Source organism: Cricetulus griseus, chromosome 7, assembly GCF_003668045.3.
Source record: "Cricetulus griseus strain 17A/GY chromosome 7, alternate assembly CriGri-PICRH-1.0, whole genome shotgun sequence".
Classification (NCBI taxonomy): Eukaryota; Metazoa; Chordata; class Mammalia; order Rodentia; family Cricetidae; genus Cricetulus; species Cricetulus griseus.
In genome coordinates, this window is record NC_048600.1 from 130236459 (window position 1) to 130252203 (window position 15745).

At 44.8% G+C, this 15745-nt stretch overlaps 1 protein-coding gene across 3 annotated transcripts in view; it reads left to right on the forward strand.

Annotated features, from left to right (window-relative positions):
- Positions 1-6347: 6347 nt before the first annotated feature.
- Positions 6348-15745, forward strand: part of Tnrc6c (trinucleotide repeat containing adaptor 6C) — a 74759-nt gene continuing 65361 nt past the window's right edge. For 2 of the 3 annotated variants that reach the window (XM_027425538.2, XM_035447301.1), the window contains exons 1-2: positions 6348-8203; positions 9825-9846. In XM_027425538.2, the coding sequence (XP_027281339.1) occupies positions 8141-8203; positions 9825-9846 (85 nt within the window). In that variant the 5' untranslated portion in view covers positions 6348-8140. The remainder of the gene's footprint in view (positions 8204-9824; positions 9847-15745) is intronic. The other variant, XM_027425537.2, reaches the window with a different exon arrangement.

Below are 15745 nucleotides of genomic sequence, written 5' to 3' on the forward strand. Positions count from 1 at the left end.
GTCTGCAGCTGGAGAAGAACAGGTTTTACATCTGCAAAGTGATGTCAAGGTGTTGTGGGAACGAAGCATTCAAGAAAGTAGACAGTTAACCTAATTTTTTTTCCCCTGAGACAGGGTTTCTCTGTGTAGCTTGGAGTCTGTCCTGGATCTCGCTGTGTAGACCAGGCTGGTCTCGAACTCACAGAGATCCACCTGCCTCTGCCTCCCAAGTGCTGGGATTAAAGGCGTGCACCACCACCACCACCACCACCACCACCACCACCACCCAGCTCTAAATTTTTAAGTATCCATAGATTTGGAGGACCTAGGAAAGCCAAACGCACATGTGTGCACACATATGCACACACGCAGTCAAAATGGTAGAAAATAACTTCTTGGGGGTTCAAAACAGGGTTTCTTTGTGTAACTAACTGGCTTTGTAGACCAGGCTGGCCTCAGATTCACAGTCTGCCTCCCAAGTGCTGGGATTAATGGTATGGGCCACCACCTCCTGTATTAGAAAATAACTTTTTAAAAAAGAAAATTACACATGGTTAATCCAACGGACCAGGGGTTTAGTATGGTCTTTAGAAAACTGAAGGGAGGGTGGGCATTGTGGTGTATGCTTGTATCCCCAGCATGTCGGAGGCTGAGTGAGAATAATGGCAAGATTGATGCCAGCTTGAATTATACATTGAGATCCATTCTTAAAAAAAGGAAGAAGAGAACCAAATGAAGATACTTTCAGTAAGCCAGCACACAGCATGGTAGTTCATGCCTGTAATTCCAGCACTGGAGATGCTGAGACAGGAAGACAAGTCCCAGGCCAGCCGAAGCTATGAACAAGACCTTATCTCAGTAGCCATGGTCTGGCCACACAGCGTGGCTATTGGGTACTTGCTTAGCATGCCAGGACCTGGATTTTGTTTGTTTGTTCTGGTTTTTGTTTTTTTGAGACAATAATGCAATTCTGGTTGTCTTGGAACTTACTATGTATACCAAGCTGGCTTTGAACTCACAGAGATCCCTCTGCCCCACCCCTGCCCCTGCCCCTGCCGGGATTAAAGATGTGCACTACTATTCCTGGTTTAGGACTAGATTCTTACCTGCAGCACTAGACAGACAGACAGACAGACACAGACACACACACACACACACACACACACACACACAGACACACATACACACACACACAGACACAGACACACACACACAGACACACACACACACACACACACACACACACACACACACACACACGAAACAAAGCGCTGAAAACAGATTTACCTGGCTTGAAAACATCCATCTTTCACGCTAAGTGTGAATAGTGAGCACAGAAATCACTGAAGACGCACATTCAGGGAGTTTCAGAGCTCAAGTGTAAGAGAAACATTTGTATCTGCAGAAAAAAACATATGACCTAAAAAGGATTTTATATTCAGTGGCATGGTCCTTCTGACTCAGGCTATGTGCTGAGATGCAGGAGCATCGTGCCTTCAAATCAATTCTCAAACTGATATATGAGACCCACCAGGCCCAGTCTAACAAAAAATGAAGCTTGCAGTTTCTAGAGATTCACTTCTACATACCCTTTTATTCTTACTCTTTTTTTTTTAAATTTCCCTTTATTTTTATGTGTATAGGTGTTTTGCCTGTACGTATGTCCATGCACCATGTGCATACAGTAAGCACAGAGGCCAGCACAAGGTGTCAGATTCTCTGGGATTGGAGTTACAGGCAGTTATGAGTTAGTCTGGGAATCAAACCTGGGTCATTGCAAGAACAGCCAGTGCTCTTAACTGCTGAGCCGTCTCTCCAGTCCCTTTTCTCCCCACACCCCTCCTGAGACAGGGTCCCACTGTGTAGCTCTGGCTGTCGTGAAACTCTCTATAAACCAGGCTGGCCTGGAGCTCCCAGAGAACTGCCTGCCTCTGCCTCCCAAGTGCTGGGATTAAAGGGGTGCGCCACCATCCTGGCTTACATGCACCTTTTCTTTTTTTGTTGTTTTGTTTTGTTTTTTGAGACAGGGTTTCTCTGTGGCTTTGGAGGCTGTCCTGGAACTAGCTCTTGTAGACCAGGCTGGTCTCGAACTCACAGAGATCCACCTGCCTCTGCCTCCTGAGTGCTGGGATTAAAGGCGAGCGCCACCAATGCCCGGTGGCAACATGCACCTTTTCTTAAAGAGACACTTTTATTTTACAGCAAGATAGGCAAGCAGTTATACAAGGGCAAATCATGGAATGACTGAATTAAAACATTGAAATGAACCCCACTGGATAGGTAAGGATGTTAGTGGTTCCCTGTGCTGGGTCTGTGTCCTGACTTCCTGCCCTGTCAGTTTGAGTCAGATCAAAATGAGTGATTCATGGGCTCAAGACAGAGTTTAGCTTCTAAGGGCACTTGTTCTTGGAGAGGACCTGGGCTCAGTTCCCAGCACCACATGGTGGCTCACAAGTATCTGTAACTGCAGTTGCAGAGGATCGGATGCGCCTCTTCTGACCTCTACTAGCTCATGCATGCACACAGCACACATTCATGCATGCACACAGCACACATTCATGCATGCACACAGCACACATTCATGCATGCACACAGCACACATTCATACATGCCAACAGCACACATTCATACCTGCACACAGCACACATTCATACCTGCACACAGCACACATTCATACCTGCACACAGCACACATTCATACCTGCACACAGCACACATTCATACCTGCACACAGCACACATTCATACCTGCACACAGCACACATTCATGCATGCACACAGCACACATTCATACCTGCACACAGCACACATTCATACCTGCACACAGCACACATTCATGCATGCACACAGCACACATTCATACCTGCACACAGCACACATTCATGCCTGCACACAGCACAAATTCACACACGCAAGCAAGACACTCACACAGAGTAAATGTGAAGTTGAATGTAAAAAGGTAGCTAGTGCGATACTGGAAACATGTGTGTGAATGCCAGCAGCCTGGGAGAGCGCACTCGGCATTGCTGAGACCACAGGAGGGTTAGCGTGAGTGAGCGAGTGAGCGAGCGAGTGAGTGAGTGAGTGAGCGAGCGAGTGAGTGAGTGAGTGAGCGAGTGAGTGAGTGAGTGAGTGAGTATGGCCAGACTCACAAAGAAGGAAAGTAGAGGCTGGGAGAGGGGAAATGCAGAGTTTGTGTTTTGAAAGGGGAAGCATGCTAATTACATGCCATTGGGGATAATAACACTACTAGTCTATGTCACTTATTTGGAGAGAAAATTAACATGCAAGTCTTTCTACCCTAATGTCATGCATTAGGTTTTTAAAAATTATTTTGAGAGTGTCATACATGAGCCCCGCGTCACTCTCAGGCTTCCTCCCTCCTAACTTCTCCAGTACTCCCTCTTTCTCAAATTTGCAGCCTCATCTTTGTTTTTTTATTTAAAAGATTTACTTATTATGGTATACACTATTCTGCCTGCATGTGTGTCTGCATGCCAGAAGAGGGAACCAGATCTCATTATAGATGGTTGTGAGCCATGTGGTTGCTGGGAATTGAACTCATGACCTCTGGAAGAGCAGCCTGTACTCTTAACCACTGAGCCATCTCTACAGCCCTACAACCTCATCTTTAATTATTATTGTTACATATATATTCGTGTGTGTGTGTGTGTGAGTGTGTGTGTGTGTGTGTGTGTGTGTGTGTGTGTGTGTATACGTGGGAGCTTGTTCATGAAGAAAACTGATTCTCCCTCTCTCTCAGAAGCCGTTGACTACCTGTTAGCCCCTCCTCTAGGGTAGGACCTTACGGAGTTTCCCCTGTCCATGCTGGCATGTCAGCTGGTGTGTTGGTCTTGTTCAGGTTACCATGTTGTTGAGAGTCCATGGGTGCCTTTCCTTGTCATGTAGGCAACACTAGCTGCGTGCACTTGCTCTTCCAATCTGTCTTTCTGCCCCTCTTCCGTGATGTTCCCTGAGCTGAGGAGGGGATGTTGCATTGCCTGATGGAGGTATTTCCATTGGAATTGGGCACTCCAGGGTTAGTTGTTCCCTGCATTTTGGCCAGTTATGTATCATTGTACTAATCTCCATCTTTTGCAAAAAGAAGATTCTTTGATGAGGGGTGAGAGCTGTACTTAACCAGGGTTGATGGATTGCACAGACAGACCTGAGCTATATGTACTTTAAAAGGGAAAAGTGTACCACATACTTTTACAGAAATTTTAGATTTTTAACTGGTGTGCCTGACATGTCAGTTCTTGTGAGGCCTGCTCCCAGATGAATGGAGCTAGATAGGGAGCTCTAGAAATATCAGCACATGGGAGGTAAATGTACCTAAATCATGAGTCGAAGGTCATTCATAGCTACAGAGCCAGTTCAGTGCCAGCCTGGATTCACAAGGTCCTGTTTTTTTGTCTCTGTGTTTTAAAAGGCAGGGTTTTAAACTCTAGGTGAGTAGAGAAGTGTAAAATACAAACAAGTACAAGAAAAATAAAAGAGCAGTGATTAAAAACTCCAAACAGAGGCTGGAGAAATGACTAATCAGTTAAGAGCATTGGCTGCTCTTCTAGGGGACCCAGGTTCAACTCCCAGCACCTACATGACATGACAGCTCACAACTGTCTGTAACTCCAGCTCCAGGGGATCTGACACCTTCACATAGACACACACCCAGGCAAAACATGAGTGCACAGAAAATGAAAACAAATAAATCATTAAAAAAAAACCAAAACCATTAAGACAATCTACAGAGTGAGTTCAAGCCAACCAGGGGGACAACACAGTGGGATAGATTGTGCCTCAGAAGGGGAAAAAGGGTTCTGCAAAAAGTACAAAAGTGCCTTCCATGTGCTACATGGCTACATTCACATATTTGATGAAACAGCAGAGCCAGGCTGTAGGGTAAAATGTTGAAGCCCACTTCTGGGTGTGAAAACTCACCAAAATTTACTGGTTCCTGAGCCTGAAATCCCAGCAATCCCCACTCTGGAAATCTCCACCCTGGAAAAAACACACACACACACACACACACACACACACACACACCCACACACACACACACACACACACACACACACACACACACACACACACCCGGGAAAACACACACACACACACACACACACACACACACACACACACTCCTATGTAAAGCCTGCCTCCTGCTCAGTTCCCCTCTGCCTCTCTTCTGAGCAGAGGTAACCACCCTCTTGTGTCTCTCCCAATAAGTCTCTGAGTTTTGTTGTGTGGCATGACTTTGCAGTATTCCTTGGCTCCTCCATGCGGTCAGGATACCCTTTCCTTCAGAACTCGGGAAGCCTCCCCTCAGAGCTGAAGCACTCACCAAAACCACAGGAATAACGTGCCCCACACTTACTGGGATGGATCATTAAGTAACATAGAAGAAAGGGAATAGTAAGTACATCTCACTTAGTACTTTTAAAAAAGAAGTACATGGGCTGGAGAGATGATGGCTCAGCCGTTTAAAGCTAGGCTCACAACCAAAAATAAAAAGAAGCACATGAAGAATTTTTTGGGTTGGTTCAGTGTTTTTTGTTTGTTTTTATTTTTGTTTTGAGTCTTGGCTCAATTTCAAGATACCCCTGCTTCCTGGGATTTGCAGCTGCACACCACCAACCCACCCAGATTGAACCCAGGGTCATACATGTGCCCGGGCAAGTGCTGTGTCACTGCACTATGCCCTCAGGACGTCCCGCAAAGAGCACTCTTAGGGGTACCCCGAAACTTTGAGCATACATTGATGGCGTCTAAGATGACTCCAGCTGACACACAAGAAAAGAAGGAGTCTTTAGACTTTCACCTTTGTACAGTGTGTGTTTTCCCATGGGCATGTACTACATTACAAAATAGAAACGTCATTATGTGTTCATTTTTTATTACTAAAAAAATAGCAGCTGCACAGTGCAAGTTAGGGGTAGAGGTGGTTGCTGCTGTGGTACTTTGTCATGTAAACATGAGCAGTCAAACAAAGGTCACACCTGGGCTGAAGAGTAGCTGGCCTTTGTTACTTTAGTTTGCAGATGAATAGAATTAAGTCGAAGTCATTTTACTCCTCCTCCTGTTGACTACCTCTGCAGCACAGAGCCCCTACCTGCCCTTTGTTATATTTCCTCTTTGAAGATAATTTAAGGGTCTCAGTGTGCTGTAGATTAAGAAAGCCCGACTGCAGGCAGCCACTGTTGACATGGTTTTTTTTTTTTTCTTCCTAGATGTGTAGCTGAAGCTGTATGGTTGGAGCATACCTGGTTACACTCAGGCCGCCTATACCTAGAATGCTGTGCATATAAATGGCTTAGTACAGTGTATACTTTTTTTTTTTTTTTGAAAACATTTTTTTTTACCGTGAAACATTCCTGGAGAGTTTCTCTGGGATCATGAATAGTCATTTTTCAAAGTTCATAATGTGCATTGAATCTGGAGCCCTCCGGAAGCTGTACGTGTGCCAATGCCAGAGTCCTGTCCACAAAGGTCCCATCCACATGGCTGTAGCAGCCTCGGGTCTGGATGTTTCTAAGCTTCCCAAGTTAATTCTGACTGGAAACCAGAAACTGAGGAGTCATTGTTTTGAAGAAAGAATATTCACAGATATAAATACAAGGCAACATCTACGCATGGGTAGATTTGGGCACGCTATTTCTCATATTTATCTGTTAAATATGCCTGCCCATCTGTATTAATCTTACAGTGGTAACCCTAGCACTCAGGAGACAGGCAGAGGCAGGGGGATCTCTGAGTTTCAGGCCAGCCTGGTCTATATAATGAATTAATTCCTGGCAGGCCAGGGCCAAATAGTGAACCCCTTTCTCAAACAACAACAAGCAATCAACTATAGAAAGTGGTGTGGCCCCTAAACTGGTAGAGTCCCCACAGAGGAGCTGGCTTAGAAGGGAGTCCCCACATGCTGGCACATGCTCTGAGCTGTGGGCAGGTTTGCTGCTGCTGAGCAGCCAGAAGCACTGCCAGGCTGAGTGTATGGATTGGTTATCAGTGCAGCAGGCTGGAGCCCAGTGTTTCTGTCGAGAGGGCCACTAATTGGGAGACCCATGAGAGACAAATGGCTAGTAGCAGGAGGCCTGGGATAAGATGAGTGTTGGGAGTGCTGCTGCATGGGATGCTAGACTACCAGAGCTGCAAGGGTGCCTGTGCTCAGCCTAGGTCTGTAGTCATCAGCAGGGGCGTCATAGCCACATGTTGACCTTACAGTGCCACAGCACCAGGGGTCAGGAGAGCCCCTCATCCTGTTGTACCCTCTAATGAGAACGCTTCCCAGGTCTCTGACTGAATGAAGAAGGGCCAGAGCCTGTCTTGTTGGGAGAGCATGGAGCTGTCAGGCAATTGTTAGTGACCACTTGGGCTATTAGACTCCTCAGCTCCATAGCCCAGTGGCTAGGCTGTTGTGACCTTTTAAAGCAGAGTTCCTCCATGCTGTGTATCTTGTAATAGCTCTTCAGCTGAACAGGGCTCTGTGTAGAGGGATAATCCTTTGGTCAGACAAACATGAAATTAAGTGTACGTGGGATTCGCCTCCAAAAGCCTGGTTTGTGGGGCAGGATAGAAACCACAAATGGACACATGCAGTGATGGTGTGAGACAACACTTGGAAAAGCACTAGTCTGATGGGTTTGTACCTTACTCCATGTCCTTCATACAATGCCCAGTACAAGTCTGGTTCTCCACAAATGTGAAGCAAACAAATGAGATAACTGAGACACTTTATAGTCCTGGGTGAACCTCCATTTCTCATCCTCTCAAAGAGTCTCCATCCTGTGTATGTCTAGCTCAAGACCTTGTGTGCCGATCCTATCCCTGTCCTCTACCCCAGTGTTGAGTGTCAGACCCCAGGGCATCTCACAGACAAGGCAGCCAAACACTCTTACATTCAGCACCCTCCCACACATACAGAGACTGGTCTTGAACTTACCCTGTGGGCCAGTCATGATTCTCCTGCCTCACCTTCCCAAATAGCGAGGATTATAGTCCTGTGCCACCAGTTCTGGTTCTGATTGTTTGTTTTGTTTTGTTTTGTTTTTTTCTTTTTTTTTTTCATTTTTTAATGGGCTTTAAATCAGTCATCATGCTAATACCACTTTTTAAATATTTAATAGGGTAAAAGAACAGGAAACACAAGAAGAGGAACGTTTGATGGAAGAAAAGAAAAAGAAAAAGCAGGAAGACAAGAAAAAGAAGGAAGGTGCTCAGAAAAAGGTTTGCTGCAATTCCTTTCTCCACACCGTCGTAGTCATGTGTGTCACATGTGCCTTAGAATAGCTGTCTCATGACCACGCTTGATTCTGTTTCTGTTTTAAATCAATGTGCTAAATCTGTAATTAGTAAATAATGGGTACTTAGCTAGTAAAGTCAGTTTATTTAGGGTGCCAGCTGCAAAATGTCTTTTTTAAAGAGCCAGACATAGCAAAGTCTTGTTTCCAGGGGCTGTGTAGCTGATGTGCAAGAATGTTCATGCCTTCTTCTGAGAGTGGACTATATCCAGCCCAGAGCAGCCCCCATCTAAAACATCAGGAAGGAGCCATGAAACTGACAGCATAAGAAAAGCTAGAAATATTTTTTGCAGTCTTGGTAAATAGTCTTTATAAATCTTATTTATAAATGTTAAAATAAGTTGTATAAACCAATCTAAAGAGATGACTCAATAGTTAAGCACATTTGCTGCTTTTCCAGGGAACCCAAGTTCAGTCCCAGTTCAACCACCTGTAACTCCAGCTCCAGGGGAGGATTCAACACCCTCTTTTGGTCCCTTTGGGCACCTACACACACACACACACACACACACACACCACACACACTCACACACACACACACACACACACACACACACACACACACACACACACACACACACACACACACACACACACACACCACACACACACACACACACACACACACACACACACACACACACACACACACACACACACACCACACACACACACACACACCACACACACTCACACACACACACACCACACACACACACACACCACACACTCACACACACACACCACACACACTCACACACACACACACACACACACCACACACACACGACAGACACACACACATGACAGACAGACAGACAGACACACACACACACACACACACACACACACACACACCACACACCACACACTTAAAAATCTGGTTTTTAGAATTCTTTAAACCTTATAGTCATACTTCTATTTCATTACATGTAAACCAAATTATACAACCCATCTTTGCTTTCACCTAAGTAATGTGCCATGTGGTTTGAAGGATCCCTTCTAGACTGTGGCAGATAGGGAGCTCCATAAAAACTTTTTTGCCTGTAACTTAACACTGTCATGTAATCATGGCATGTAGAGAAATACTGATTTTTCTCAGTAGTAAATTACCTGGTTTGCTTTTAAAATTTCAAGAATTAAGTCTTAATCCAAGACTTTTGGACTTGGGAGACAGAAGCAGGCAGATCTGTCTGAGTTTGAGGCAAGCCTGATCTACACAGTGAGTTCCAGGATAGTCAAGGCTCCATGTCTTAAAGAAACTAAAAGAGCAAAACCTAAACCAATTAAAATCTGCTTATAAGCCAGGCGTTGATGGCGTACGCCTTTAATCCCAGCACTCGGGAGGCAGAGGCAGGTGGATCTCCGTGAGTTCGAGATCAGCCTGGTCTACAAGAGCTAATTCTAGGACAGCCTCCAAAGCCACAGAGAAACCCTGTCTCGAAAACCCAAAAAAAAAAAAAAAAAAAAAATCTGCTTATAAACTTTCATCAATGTGTACATTCCACACAACCGTTTGTAAAGCATTTCTGATTTTTGTTTTTCAGGCTGCTGATCAAAAAACCAAAGGTAAGTTGTTTATTTGTTTTTAATATACATTTTGGGAGGGGCATACTTTTTATAGCGGTATCCAACTTTGCAATGAGGTGACTTTTGTAAAATTTATTTTATGTTTATAGATATTTTCACCTGCATGTGTGTCTGTGCACCAAGTGTGTGCAGTGCCCACACAGCCCAGAAGAGGGCCTTGGAGCCTCTATAACTGGAATTAAGATGGTTGTGAGCCACCATGTGGGTGTTGGGAATTGAACCCAGGTCCTCTGCAAGATCATCAAGTGCTGTTAAACCCTGAACCCCAGAAGGTGACATTAAAACAAAGGATCTAAGTCTGTCTTTGACTGTACATTTATTATACATTGTGAAGCTCTTCATTTGTGACTGGTTTTATGTATCTACATTTCATTGTCATTAGGTTAATATAAAACTGCCTAGAAAATGTTATCTGTGTTTTAAACAACACTTTAAATTTCCTTTTGCTTTAATTCCCACCAAATAAGGATCGAATTCAGGAAGGTGATTCATTTGGAATAAGACCCAGAGAAGGCTAAATTTTTTTAAAGCTTGAAATTCCTTACTGCCAGCTATTCCCTTGCAGACATCGTCTATTTCTTTCTTAGTGACGGGTAAGAGGCTTCTTTCCAGAGCTTGTTTACCCTTGTCTGTAACAGGGTTGGTCAGGCGTGCTGGGTGTGCTGGAGGCTCAGAGTGAGCCCATGCCCTGCACTTCATACTCGACACAGTAGGGACACATGTGGGTCACAGACCAGCTCTGTTCCCTCCATGACAAGGTCCTTCTTGAAGCTTCAGGTATTGCATCTTTAAAATGAGAAAAGTGATGGATTGTTCTTGCCTTATAAAGTTGTTGTAAAGACAAGTGAGCTCCCACAGGAAAAGAAAGGGACCAATAGCTAGAGTGTAACTGATGTTGAGTAAAGGTTGCTGTACTTCACTGTTACTTAAATCTTTTTGTCTTCCCTTGGACACAGTTGTACTTGTAGGTGCTGGCAATATAAGGGCTTTTACAAGAGTTCTCAGTTGCAGTCTATTCTAGTACTTCACTTCTAGCTGGCATCTGGCAGTTTTCAAGGTTAAAATTACATGTATGATCTTACACTTGAACTTCATAATTGAACAGGACTTGTAAGTTCTTGGTTTTGTAATAGTCCAGGCATAACGGGGGAGCCTGGGCTTCTGCCCTGTGCCTCAGTCCTTGCGCCAGGCTACTAGAGTCATGTCATGAGCTGAGTTAGTTCACTGTTACATGAGTATTAGAAGCAGCAGGGTACAAGGGCCTCTCTGCTCTGTTAGAATCTTTTCAAATGGACCAAAAGGACTGGCTGTGGCTGTGTTTGAGTTTATGATTTCAAATAAAACAGTGGTTCTTACTGTCATCTACAAAAACAGAACTCTTTGTGTATCATTCATCCCCCTTAAACGAGTCACTTTCACAGTTCGTTTCCATTGTCCTTCACTGCTGCGTGGTGCCTGAACAAACTGTGCTGCCCCTTGCCTGGGACTTCTGCTCTGTGTGCCTGTGCTGACAGCACCCGACTGCTTTCCTGTTACCTCTTCTGAGTGGCTGGCTCTGTGGGACACTTTGTCAGTGCCTACAACTGTCCTTTGGGTCTGTCCTAAAACAGTTGTTCATGTCCTTAGAAACAGAACAATCTAAAGTACTTGTGCATAATTTTCTTTTTAATTAATTATTTCTATTTTATATGTATGAGTATATTGCCCGCATGTTTGCATATGTGCCACATGTTTGCCCTGCATTCATGGAAGCCAGAAGAGGGTGCTACATCTCTTGGAATTGGAGAGTGGTTGTGAGCTGCCATGTGGGTGCTGGGAACTAACCCAGGTCCTCCGAAAGAGCAGCCAGTGCTCTTAATCAGCAAGTCATCCCTCCAGTCTAGATTGTTTTCTGATGATTATTAGCAGTGTTGGGTTTACATTTTTCTCAGATTTCCATCATTACTCGGTGCCATCAGAATCAGCTGTTGTGAGGTGACACTTTTGACTAGGCACTGGTGTTAGAAAGGACATGGCCTGATTTGGTGATAACATTTGTGCTCACAGTGTTCTGTTTGTTTCCCCTGTCGTGGCCTGGCAGTACATAGGGCTACATCTCCATGTTCCCTCCTTCCTGCCTAGAGCCCTCAGCTACTGCCTTTGTGCTAGGCCAGTTCTAGGCCCTGGCGTTAGTGACTCTGTTGCTGCTGTTGTCACCAGGGCTAGTAATACAAAGCTACAAAGCAAGGAGAGTCTGTGGAACAGCACAGCAAACCCTTGCCCACCTTCTCCTGTCAGAGCAGCACATGTCGGGAAGGTCGGCAGAGAAGCACAGCAGCTTTCCAGGCAGTGAGGAGGTGGTGTGGGTGTGTTAGGAGTCCCTCCTGTCTAACATAGGCTGGAAAAGAGAATGTGCGATCCCCTGGAGGAAGACTTACTGACAGTTGTGAGCTGCCATGTGGGTGACGGGAATAGAGCCTTGGTCCTCTCTAACCACCAAGCCATCTCTCCAGCACCTGGCTTTTTTTTTTTTTTTTTTTTTTTTTTAAGTCCTGGCTTTTGATTTCTTTGTGGGAGTCTCACGCTTGTTCTAAAGAGCAGGCCAAGTAGGGGAGTTGCAGAAGGAGCACCCTTCCTCTGGCACCCTGCCCGTAGCTTGTACCACAGGAGCCCTGCTTTCTCTGCAGACAGCAGACACTGCTGCTGCTCTCTGGAGCTCTGCTCGGCCTCTGTCCTTACGGCAGCTCTGCATTAATGCCTTTCTGAGTGCAAGGGTTAGCCTTGGCTACCGGACAGAGACCTTGCCTAAAGGGTAGGGGGAGATCCCACTAGCTCAGTTGGTGAAGTGCTTGTTAACCAACACCATGTAAAAAACTGGGTGAAGTGGCATATGCCTGTCCTTCCATCTCCAGGGAGTTGAAGATAGGAAGATGCCTGGGACTCACTGGCCTGGTGTTGCCAATTGGTGAGCTCCAAGTTCACTGAGAGACCCTGTCTCAAAAAATAGGTAAAGACTGATAGAAGGTTGACATCTGATGTCAGTTTCTGGCTTCTCCACACACACACACACACACACACACACACACACACACACACACACACACACACACACACACACACACACACACACACACACACACACACACACACACACACACACACACACACACACACACACACACACACACACACACACACACACACACACACACACACACACACACACACACACACACACACACACACACACACACACACACACACACACACACACACACACACACACACACACACACACACACACACACACACACACACACACACACACACACACACACACACACACACACACACACACACACACACACACACACACACACACACACACACACACACACACACACACACACACACACACACACACACACCACACACACACACACACACACACACACACACACACACACACAGAGTGAAGGAACAAAAAATCCTAAGAGAAACTAATCCATCCAAGCTATTTCCCAGTTACTGTTTAGTAGCCATCCTTTACATCTCATTGTGTATTCATATAAACTCCCAGAATCCAGTACTTTCCACGGTTCATACTCCTCTTAATGCCAAAACACAAAGCCCTTTAAAAACCTTCCTGCCAGCCAGGCAATGGTGGCGCACACCTTTAGTCCCAGCACTCAAGCACTAAAGTCCCAGCACTTTAGTCCCTACTGTCATGAGATCACTAAGGGTATCGTTAGAGCAGAGGTTGGGTGTTTAGCTGCTCTTCTTTAAGTCTCTAATGCAAAGATAATGATGCTGTCTATGAACAGGCTGGCAGGAAGGTCTCCCCTCCCCCCCCATTTCTGTCTCTGTCCCTGTTTCTCTCTGCTCTCTTTCTTTTCTTTCCAAGACAGGGTTTCTCTGTGTCCTGGAACTCGCTCTGTAGACCAGGCTGGCCTCGAACTCACAGAGATCTGCCCACCTCTGCCCTCTGCCCCTTGAGTGCTGGAATTAAAGACATGCACCACCAATGCCTGGCTTAATTTTTTTATGTTCATAAAATAAATAAGTTTTCCTATAAAACATTTGAAGTTAGTTATAGCATCTCTGAAAGCAAGTGCCCCTGATGTTTAGTTATGACGACTGAGTTGAGATCTTGGTGGTGCAGGTGCGGCCCTGACATGTGTCCCCTGTGTGATTGCCAGTTCACAGAGAGCCTTTTCTGCACTTTGTTGTCAATGTAGCCATCTGAGTCACAGGTTACATACAGCTCACCTGAAACACACAAGCTTGTTATCAACGTGAGTGAAGAGTTCTGAGAGCCTGCCTGTCACCCTGACTTTATGGTATAGAGACAAAAAGAAGCAAGAACTCACATTCCACACCCACTGATGGGTGGTACTTCTGAGTAACTGAGGTAGCCATGGCTGTCTGTCCAGTCCTTTGAACACAGTAATCAGCAACTGGTTTTGATAAAACATAAGATCTGGGTTTTCCTGAGCTAAACAGTGAAATAAAATGGACAAAAATCTCAGACCTATACTCATTTTCTCTTAAGAGGATGTGAGCATCTTCTAAAGGCAGAAGCTAACAGACTGTTCGGTAGGCTCAGCAATGTGCATTTTACTTCGTGTGACACTTTATTTGCCCATCTGTGAGTTAACTAAAATCTTGGAGTTGAAGACTCCTTCAGGATTTCCGAGCTCCCATAGTACTGAGTGAGGAAATGCCATCCCAAGGAGTTAAATGGTTTATGACAGCTCATTAGTAGCAGAATTAGAACTGTGGTCTCTTGTTGTCAGTTGTATATTATTGTTTCTGCTACCACACAACTGGAAACACAGTCTGTGTGTCTGTTAGCTGTGTAACTGCTCACCGTTGGAAGGAACTTAGACTCTTTATAGTTTTCAAACAAGACTGAAAGAATTTATTATGTGAAGGATCTTTAGGGAACAACTTAAGGCTTTAAATGTTAGATTTGTCTTTCTTTGACTCTGTTGTTCTATGCTTAAGGGAATTTTTAAAATTCTATTCTTCAACCCAAGGGGGAGAGATAGTAAATGTGTTAATTTTCCCCATAGGATCAAAGGAAAAGTGTGTTAAGACTTAAGGTGTTTTTCAGATCATAGACTGTTTTAAAAGATAAAAAACATATTGGTAAATCACAAATTCTGGTCAGGGACATGGACATTTTAAAGAAAGTCAGCAAAGCTCCATGGCCACAGATTGAGCAGGCGACACCTAGTCCAGGTTCCCGTGCTGCCTGTGCACAGCTTCTGTGAGCCTGCAGGTGGAACACCTCTCTATTGGGTCTCACTGCTGCTGACAGTCTGCTTTAATGAGAGAGAATCTGGCCTCTTTTCCTGTGTGTGTGTGTGTGTGTGTGTGTGTGTGTGTGTGTGTGTGTGTGTGTGTTGATAGCTTTATTGAGTTATAATTGGAATGCAGTAAATTGCAAATATTTAAAGAGAACAGTTTGCTTCATGTTGGAACTTATTATGCCCCTGTGAAACTGTCACTACCAGCAAAATGACACCAAGCAATTCCTAAGAATGTCTCTGTCCCTTCCACCCCCATTTCTCTTGTCTCCTCCTTGGCGATCTGTCCCTGAGCAAACACTGACCTGCTTCTGCCATAGAATTAACTTTCAAGTGTAATATATAATAAATGGAATTATATGCCTTTGCACTCTTGCTCAGCAGAATTCTTGGGGATTCATTCATGTTGTATGTGTCACTGGTTCATTCCTTTTTCTTGCTGGTTAGTGTTTCATTGTGCAGGCATACCAACAGTTTGCATATCCATTCACCTTCTCCTGGACATTTGAGGGGTTTTTCTGTTGTTCAGCTCTTTTTTTCTTTTTTCTCTCTTGAAACAGGGTTTCTCTGTGGCTTTGGAGGCTGTC